This window comes from Agrilus planipennis, unplaced genomic scaffold (assembly GCF_000699045.2).
Source record: "Agrilus planipennis isolate EAB-ADULT unplaced genomic scaffold, Apla_2.0 scaffold13, whole genome shotgun sequence".
Taxonomy (NCBI): domain Eukaryota; kingdom Metazoa; phylum Arthropoda; class Insecta; order Coleoptera; family Buprestidae; genus Agrilus; species Agrilus planipennis.
Window position 1 is genome coordinate 1,846,001 of NW_020439040.1, and position 10,210 is coordinate 1,856,210.

Sequence of the window (10,210 nt, forward strand, 5' to 3'; positions counted from 1 at the left end):
CCGATAGGAAATTAAAAAAAAAAGTTTTGCAAACTGTACCGTGCGCATATCAAATGAAACGGGGTTGCTGTAAGGGTCTAGAATATATATTTTTTTATAATTTTAAAATAATTAGTTTTGAAGTCAAGAAAAAAGATGAAAATTGACCATGCTCCGCCCCTTTTCTCCAAAAGCACCGAACCTAAACTTTTGAAAAAAATTCAGACAAAAGTTCTTCACATACAGGTTACAGATTAGACCATTGCTTAGCATTCGAGAGGACGCCAGTTCGATTCTGGGTCCGTCTGCCTTGGTCCAAGTCTTTCTGTGGTTTCCTTGGATTTCTTAGGCAAATGCTGGACAGTAATATTCCACAGCTAATCCCTCATTCTCTTCTGTCTTCATTTCGTCCGTCTCATCTTTCTCACCCGAACCACCCGCCCCCCCCCCATTCCCACGATTCCTGAAAGGACCCTGAAGAAGACCTTTCGCCTCCCTACCTTCCGACGACAATATTACATTTGCAGTTAGAACGTATGAGAGAACATGTTTTGTTTCAACTACAATGTTAAGTTGGTTCTCGGGTAAGGGTTCCGTACATCCGAATGAAAAACAGAATCCTTATAGGATCACTCGTGTGTCTGTCTGCCCGTTTTTTCTATACTACATCGTATTTCTCAAATGATGACGCCGCCCTAGAATATCTCTTCAACCAAAGAAAACAGTAATCAGACAGATACAAATTTTGTGTTCTAACATTAAATAACTTTGACAAACCGCAATCCGGTACCACGATAATGACTTCCGTGTTTCTTTATTATCCTGTAAATCGTAGTAGAGCACGCAATATACCTAACACGAACTAAAATAATAGTCCTTTTCAAATTTGTTTTGCTATTCTCCACTACTTGCAATAAATTCGGTGGGATTTTGATGCTCCAGTTACCTAGCAATTATTTATTAGAAAAGTAAGTCTAAAAAGGTTGTTAAAGGTGTATGTTTGGAGCACGGCGTTGTACGGGTGCGAAACATGGATAGTGGGAGCGGCGGAAAAGAAAAGGTTAGAAGCCTTCGAAATGTGGTGAATGTGTAGGAGAATAGAGGACTCTATGGAAGTCAATAAATAATAGGCGGGATAGGTTGGTAGGACACCTTCTCAGGTAGACCTAGATTAGATTACTGTTCGCAAATTGTTAAGGATGTGGGCTGTTCTAGTTTTAGGGAAATGCGAAAATTAGCTCATGATAGGAAAGAGTAGAGGTGCGTGTCCAACCAGTCTTAAGACTGACGACCCTATGATGATGAAGTACTAATCTGGTATTAATAACATATAAACTAAAACAACCGGTGAAATATACGTACATATTTTATGTTTAGTTTATATGTGTATCATATATGTCTATGTCTTCTTTGAGTTGCAAGTAACTATTCAAATTCTGCAGATGAAACTTCCCTTGTGCAAACTCGACAAAGTTTAATCAAACGGAAGCAGTAGCGTTTGTTTCTAACAACAGAACAAGTTGCATATTAAATTGATACCAGTCCAGATCTAGCTCCATTTCAGAATTCTCGGTTACGCTTATACGTATCTCGAAAGTTAGTGCTACAGTAACTGTTCCTTTATTTAGTAGAGAGCTCTTAGACGAATCGTTTTCTCCGCTAATGAAAGCAGTGTTTTACTTTTTAAACGACGCCATACTTCTTTTGTTTCAGAATCCATTTGTCAATACGAACCTCAATTAAATCGTCACTGCTGCACTCAAGGAAATAAATTAGACCCCGTACCTCGGACTTTTCAAAAGCTCAACAGATGCATCCGCAATGCGGCAGTGAATCGAAGGTGATCACCGGCGAATCACGGCGGCCACCGAGCGAACAAGCCAATAGCATTGGCCCACCTATCTCCCACCACCACCACCACCGTAGGAGCTGCTGCTTTTACAGCTCCAACCTCGCGCTCTCCCCCCACTCCGACTCACGTCAGACTTAAAAGGACCGACACGGCTTGAGAGCCGATCGGTATGCTACGTACCAGGGACACGTCGACTATGATCATACTGAGTGACGCAGACGACGAAACAACTGAACTTGTCTTTTCGCTCACCAATCTCGTCGAGGCCGCCATAATATTCGTAATGGCGGTCGCCATTATTGTTACTAACGTCATTGTGATAGCAACATTCCTAAACTTTAGAGGTAAGAAACAAAACAGGAAATAATAATATGACATAATCTGATGGACGTGTCATCGTTTTTGTCAAGGGGTTGAAGCAGCGATGAAGTCATGCATGCGAAATATGTTGAGAGTCTCTAGGGTTATTTTCAATTACGTATGTGCCCAACTATTTACATACTATTACCATTCGTAACGCCGTCATATCTGTCACCGAAATCGTTCAAAAATGACAGAAAACCTCAAGGGGTTTAACTTATTTCGCTAAAAACAGTTTGTTCGTAACACGTCGGAGTCAGATATATATTTATTACAGGTTCACCATTAAACATTTGCTCTAATGAATTAGTTGACGATATTCTGAAGATAACAATGCCATTTTATGTTAATTGGATTAACAATATACCTCGCTTGAAAACTTGGACTGCATGTGTCTAAATAGTGCTTCTTTTCACCCTGACCTTAAACATTCACAGCAGACTTACATTTTTCAGTTTCTTTGACTTTGAGTTATAGGAAAATTGGCTTTGATATTACATCAACTTTAGATAAAGGCGGATATGGATTATTCGGGGCAGGGGGTAGTGTAGATTATTTGTTTAGAGCCGATGGCTGTCCCATGGAAACGGCGGAAGAACTATTAGGGGAAGGTCAATTTCGGTTTATAAGAAATAGAGGAACGAAGGAGGCCATTCTAGCTTTTAGGGTAATAATGGAGAAAACGATAGAAAAAGGAAAGAGCGCGTACATAGGATTTGTAGATTTAGAAAAATTTTTTGACAATGTTAAATGGGACAAGATGTTAAATCTACTTAAAAATGTAAGGATGAGTTACAGAGATGGAAAAGTGATATTTAGTTTGTATAAAGAGCAACAGGCAGTTATAGAGCTGGAGCAGCAAAGTAGAGAAGTAAATATTAGGAAGAGAGTCAGACAAGAATGTACACTGTTACCGCTACTTTTTAATCTATACTTTGAAGACGCGATCAACATCATTAAAGACACTACAACTCTAGGGATAGATATAGACGGGTAAAAGATTAGTGTGCCTAGATTTGCAGATGATATAGCAGTATTAGCATTTAGCAAGGAAAAGAAAAGATTAGAAGCGTTAGAAATGTGGTGTTACAGGCGAATGATGAGGATAACATGGGTAGAGAAGGTTAGAAATAAAGAGGTATTAGGAGTAATAGGAGAATAGAGGAATCTATGGAAGACAATAGAAAATAGGCGAGATAGGTTGGTAGGACACCTTCTTAGGCATGAAGGTCTAGTCAGTAACATACTAGAGGTAGAAACAGGAGTTAGGAGGAGTAGAGGTAGGCCTAGATTAGATTAGTGTTCGCAAATAGTTAAGGATGTGGGATGTTCTAGTTTGGGGAAATGCGAAGATTAGCTTAGGATAGGAAGGAGTGGAGGCGTGTCCAACCAATCTTAGGACCGACACCTGATACACCTAAGTCCTTATAACTAAAAATAAAAAAAACACTTCCTTTATTAGCTGGTTCTTTTATTGTATCAATGAAATCATATAAATTGTTGGTTGCTTTAAGCCCATCATCCCATTATCCTATTATTTCCGAAATTGATGCGGGACTTAAAATAAATGGGAATAGATTATAGCGTGCAAAAAAAGCCTATATATCAGCGCGCCTAAAACCAAACTAAAACGAATTTGGTAGAATTTGCTGCCGGTACTAGTCGGAAAGCGGATTTATATCAATCCGTAATGGATTTCGGACAAGTACGGTGCGGTTTTGCTTCTGAACCGGGACGAATTGAATTATCGGACACGTATCGAGTGCTTTCATGTTATAAATTTATCGGAAACCGAAACAGCGTGTGTTCTAGCAGCAAATGCCCGCATCGAAGGATATAATGTAGAGCGTCCACGTTCGCATCATTGTGGTGGTTTACTAACAGGAAGGTCGGAAACCACATCTGATCCGATTAAAATTTCATAAATTCACCAAAAATAGTACAAAACATTTCAGATACTCAATTAAATTTATTTTTTATATATTGTAATGTTCGTAGCCTTAAAAAAATTAATCTCAAGACGGCAAAAACTATTTATTTACACTAATTATTGAAGAACTTAAAAACACTATTAANGGAAGGCCTAGATTAGATTAGTGTTCGCAAATAGTTAAGGATGTGGGATGTTCTAGTTTGGGGAAATGCGAAGATTAGCTTAGGATAGGAAGGAGTGGAGGCGTGTCCAACCAATCTTAGGACCGACACCTGATACACCTAAGTCCTTATAACTAAAAATAAAAAAAACACTTCCTTTATTAGCTGGTTCTTTTATTGTATCAATGAAATCATATAAATTGTTGGTTGCTTTAAGCCCATCATCCCATTATCCTATTATTTCCGAAATTGATGCGGGACTTAAAATAAATGGGAATAGATTATAGCGTGCAAAAAAAGCCTATATATCAGCGCGCCTAAAACCAAACTAAAACGAATTTGGTAGAATTTGCTGCCGGTACTAGTCGGAAAGCGGATTTATATCAATCCGTAATGGATTTCGGACAAGTACGGTGCGGTTTTGCTTCTGAACCGGGACGAATTGAATTATCGGACACGTATCGAGTGCTTTCATGTTATAAATTTATCGGAAACCGAAACAGCGTGTGTTCTAGCAGCAAATGCCCGCATCGAAGGATATAATGTAGAGCGTCCACGTTCGCATCATTGTGGTGGTTTACTAACAGGAAGGTCGGAAACCACATCTGATCCGATTAAAATTTCATAAATTCACCAAAAATAGTACAAAACATTTCAGATACTCAATTAAATTTATTTTTTATATATTGTAATGTTCGTAGCCTTAAAAAAATTAATCTCAGGACGGCAAAAACTATTTATTTACACTAATTATTGAAGAACTTAAAAACACTATTAAATTATTACCAAACTTAGGTTTTGAATTATTCTATTTATTTACATTACTGTTGATATATCACTAGTCACTGTGCTATTTATTTCATTGCTATCACTGTCAATTTATTTCTGGATTCACTTCTGCAACGGTCAATTTATTTCTGCTTCTCTCGGCGATCGTTTCTTCCTTTAAATACTCTTTTGTTTTCTTTCGGGAACCTTCTGGAAACCTCCGGATCACTTCGTTTTTTATTTCACTGCTATCACTGTCAATTTATTTCTTCTCTTCTCGGCGATCGTTTCTTCCTTTAAATACTCTTTTGTTTTCTTTCGGGAACCTTCTGGAAACGTCCGGATAGTTTAGTTTTTCTTTGAACGGTTTAACTGTTTTCCCAGAACGCAGGTACGCCACACACATTTACAAATACGGCACACACGAAGAAAGGCGCCCGCGGCTAGTCGATAAACAGTTCACGCACACGTGTGCCCTACACAAACACAGTCGTGCTTGCTAAAATATTTATTTCACAACTGATTTCTACTCAGGACCGAGTAGATTGCATTAGCTGTATTACGAATAACTACAGACTATGTCGAGATAAACGCGATCTTTTAATCATTTTACGGTAGGCACTAATCGAATTGATTTAATATAGTTGAACATGCTGCTCTCGTTCGTCTTTAAACGAGACTCAATTTCTTGGATTTAGTCCAGGACAACGCAAAGAGAATTCGTTATGATATTCGAGGTCATAAAGAAAAGTTGTACGCGATACTTTGCAGACGTAAAATCCAAAGTTGGGAGTCTTCTTGCGATCGCGCCAAACGACAGAGGGAAAGTAATAAAGATTTCGATCGTAAACTCTATTAAATTGTTTTTGGAAATGTGAAATTTACTTCTGAGCTTAGTCGAGTGACAAAATATTCGAAACTGGAACGCTCAAAGCTCCATCGTCGCGTTGGAACTGTGCCAACTGCGGTTGTGCCCGGATGGGAACTCTTCAGTAGACATCAGTTAATGTACTTTAAATATCCTGTTTTATTCTCATAACCGGATTTAAGGATTACCAGACGAACTTCCGAACCAATACATGCATTCAAAAGACGTTATTATTTTTTAAATGTCATTATCAATAAGCCATTTTCATGTGTTATCAGGCCAATCGGAAGTGATCAACTGTTATCTACTTTCCCTTGCTGTCGCCGATCTCCTTTGTGGTTTGTTGGTCATTCCGTTATCAGTATATCCGGCCCTTGTTCAAAAATGGGTCTACGGAGATATAATATGCAGTATCGTCGGTTATGTGGAAGTGACGCTTTGGTCAGTAAGCGTTTACACGTTCATGTGGATCAGTGTGGACCGATATTTGGCGGCTAGGAAGCCCTTGAGATACGAAACAGTTCAAACAAAAACCAGGTAATAACTGAATAAAGCGTTTCACTTCTCTGATGCTTATATACTAGACGCAGTAGCGGTTGCCGTAGTTACTGAGCGGCTAGCCAATAGCAAGCTACGCATTTACCCCTTCCATTGCCTCTATCCCTTCCACTGCTTTCGCGGCGTTTAAAAGGCACGAGCTCGCACACAATTTCCAACATTTTGCTTGCAGATGCCAGTGTTGGATGGCGTTCACATGGATTTCTTCGGCAATGTTATGCTGTCCTCCACTTCTCGGTCTTGATCTGCCGAGGTTCGACGAAGACGCGTACATTTGCATGTTGGACTGGGGTAACATGGCCGCGTACAGTGTCACACTGTCGATCCTCATCTTGGGCCCGAGTGTCATCACAATTGTGTACACTTACACGTACATTTTTAACACAATGCGCAAAATACGCAGTGGCGTTCACATGCACGATAAGGAATATTTCACCGCCTTGTCGGAAAATCTATCCAATCCAAGCCATATTATGTCCTTCGTTCTTGTCGTCACGTTCTGGTTGTCCTGGTCACCTCTGATCACCGTCAAGTAAGAATCGAATAACGTTATGATATCGGAGGGTGTTTTTACGATTGTTTTTTTATTTTATCGCAGGCTTTACGAGCATTTTACGGGAAACAAACTGCAAATTCCTTTTCTACATTTCGGAATTGTTTGGGTGGGTATGCTGAACTCTTTCTGGAAATCGTTGATTTTGGTGTCGTTGAGTCCCCAGTTCCGTTTCGCTCTCAGGATCTTCTGTATGTCCATTTGTTGTCGTTATAGGGGTCGTATGCAGGCTGAATTGATTGGTATGGAAGCTGACGACTGACTACACCTGTTATTTGGGAGGGTTTTCCCCAGGTACGTAAATCGCCCCTGTTGAATTGTTTTTCTCGCTACGATTTTCGTGATTTTAAAATACTGTGAAGAACTGTAGGTGTTTACTAAAGATTTTTATAGATTCCGATTGCCTATAACAGGAGTGGCTGTCAGAGACTACGAATACTTCGTTAATCAAATCAGAAGTCGTATCAATGATGCAGCAAAGTCAGGGTAATAGTACGAGATACTGTTGAAATTTTAAACACTTGAATATCGTACACCTTGGATATTAATTTTTGATTAATGATCTACAAAGAAACATGACCCAAACAAACGAAAGTTTAGATCTTCTGTGTTCACTTTTCTGACACTTAGCATTCTCATGTTTTTTTGTTTTTTTTTTTTTTTAACGTCAAATAGCTTATAAAATGTTGCTAATTAGACAATCTTGTTAAATGAAATGTTTTTAAACGGACTTTATAATTTTACCGTAACAATTGTTGACGTTTTCGGAGTATTCGCTTGAAACAATTACACACATTGTGGAACAGAGAACAACCGTAATAAGTGTTAAAAGTATTCTAAATAGCAAATAAATTTGAATGTGCGTACATAGGTTCTTTTAGTAATAGAATTGGTGTTTTTTCTATTATAATAAAAGGCGTTGTTAAGAGCTAAATACCTTCGTGTCACAGTGTCAAATATCTATAACTCGATCAATAGCAAAAAACAAAGTTTACTATCAATTATATCGTGAAGATGCTAAATAATAAAAGCTATGCTTGAACATAGCGCACGTGTATAAAAAAATTATACATAAATATCTCAATACCTACGTAGAAAATAAATAAAAAATGATATGTATTGTACGTCAATTTAAATATTTACATATTATACGTGTATATGTCTGTTACAAACAATAAAAAAAAAAATGAAAAATCCATGTACCTTAACTCGAAATATTTTTATATAGAGGCGGCTTTGTAACAATTTAATCGATACAAATATACATATACATAAATGTACACAATTCTTGCACAGCTTCAGAGGTTTATATCAATTTGCGACAATATGTCACGGTTGCATCGTGTCTGAGAACACCCTGTATACAAAACAAAAGTGGATCGCCAAAAAATGGTAATGACATTGACACACTGACAGTTACCGAACAATTCTTGTGAAATCAGCTTTTCATTGCCAATTATTAGGTAACAAATGACTGTGCTGATTGTTGATGACTACAACTAACGCGATTTGCTATCTATCGCAGATGGTTTAGGGGAAGAAGGACCCGCTTCTGTTTTGTCCCACACTATTATACGTATGGCTTCGCAACCGTACAAGTCAATCAAAACTTATTATTACTTATGTATATTAAATGTTAAAGAATAAAAAAAAGAAAACAAAGACGTAGTACCTTACATTACATATTAAATATATATTTCTATCATATTTATAAATTTATAAACTTACCTATCACATTTAAATGTTCGTGCTAAACAAGGATGCGTGTATTTTTTTGACTGCGAATTTAAGTTACAAATACAATACATAATAATTGTAATATCTGCTAGGTACATACATTCCGGCGGCTTTCCGTAAATTAGAATAGACAGTTATCTTTCGAATTTTACGCAATGTACTGGGCCAAAGTTATTATTAACACTAATTTTTTTCGTTTGTTCTAGCAATAAATGTCAAAAGTTTTAACAATAGCTGTCTTTAATGTTATTCGTTTGTTTTTTCTTTTGTTTATCTTTAAAACAAATTAAGTTTTCATTGCCGATTTGTTTTTTTTTTTTGAGTCCAGTATATTGTGTGTGGAAGAGACAAAAAAAAATGAAAACCAATAAAAATATGTATAAAATGTCCGACAGAGTTAAATATCCTGCTGAATCAATGGTGCAGGCGGCGATGTGTTTCCAAATGGCCTATGTATTTCCGTTAAAGCAGTGGCGTACGTCTAAAAACGTATGCACTCGACACGAAAAACAAAAAAGTGTGGCTTGTACAGGCAAAATGTTGAACTTTCTTTTGTTTTAAAGTACAGCTTGTCCCACAATAAATTCCCTAGACATATTTTTTGGGCCTTTTTTCTTATTCTCTTTATTGATATAACAATAACTTTTATGTCTGTCTACCCATCATTCAAAATAATGAAAATGTTCCCTAAAAAAATTATCTTCGAACTTGAAAAACACACACTATGTATTTATATAATTTACAGAATAGCTGAATGATGATTTCTATAAACGGCTGTACTTTGAAAATTGAAATTTTTGAAACAAAATTTACGTTTTAATTAAACTTATATACTACCCCCATTAATACATAAATACATGTCTGTCATCTGGTTTTTAATCATTGTGCGTACCTGCTATTTAATTCAAGACAAGTTATTATGTAGAGTACGTAATACATAATGTAAATACATAGGTAAAAGGTACGTAAATTAAAGTTACCAATGCGCATTTAATTAAATCAGTGTAATTAAAAAATACATTACATACATACAAATGTAGTATATGTATGCAGCTAGTATTTTATGTAATATATTGTATAATACATAGATTCGATGTTGCTGCAGATAACTATAGTAAAATACACAATATATTCATTCTTACATACGTATAATATTTTGATAAGACGGATTTCTAATAAGGAAAAAGTATGATAAGCATACACATAATAATAATCAAAATCGTTTTTTTTAATTTGTACTTCTTTTGATTTTAAAAAAACCGCAACTCGATTTAACTTCATTTGTTTATTGAGGATATAGCGAGAAATTTTTAAAAACATAAACAAAAACATCTTATTATTGCTAGATTAATGAAGGGTGCATTTATTATTCAATTAAATTTTAATAGATGTCGATTTCCTACTACTGAAAAATTATAAAGGGATTTTTTAGCTTATTAAA

The 10,210-nt window shown here is 36.5% G+C and overlaps 1 protein-coding gene across 2 annotated transcripts in view; it reads left to right on the plus strand.

The window, feature by feature from the left end:
- The window catches only part of LOC108744305 (beta-2 adrenergic receptor), a 19,508-nt gene extending 11,362 nt beyond the window's left edge, over positions 1–8,146 (plus strand). For both annotated transcript variants that reach the window (XM_025976775.1, XM_018480011.1), the window contains exons 2-6: positions 1,693–2,175; positions 6,200–6,458; positions 6,652–7,011; positions 7,078–7,326; positions 7,426–8,146. In XM_025976775.1, coding sequence (XP_025832560.1) covers positions 2,001–2,175; positions 6,200–6,458; positions 6,652–7,011; positions 7,078–7,294 — 1,011 coding nt within the window. In that variant the 5' untranslated portion in view covers positions 1,693–2,000 and the 3' untranslated portion in view covers positions 7,295–7,326; positions 7,426–8,146. The remainder of the gene's footprint in view (positions 1–1,692; positions 2,176–6,199; positions 6,459–6,651; positions 7,012–7,077; positions 7,327–7,425) is intronic.
- The last annotated feature ends 2,064 nt before the right edge of the window (positions 8,147–10,210 follow it).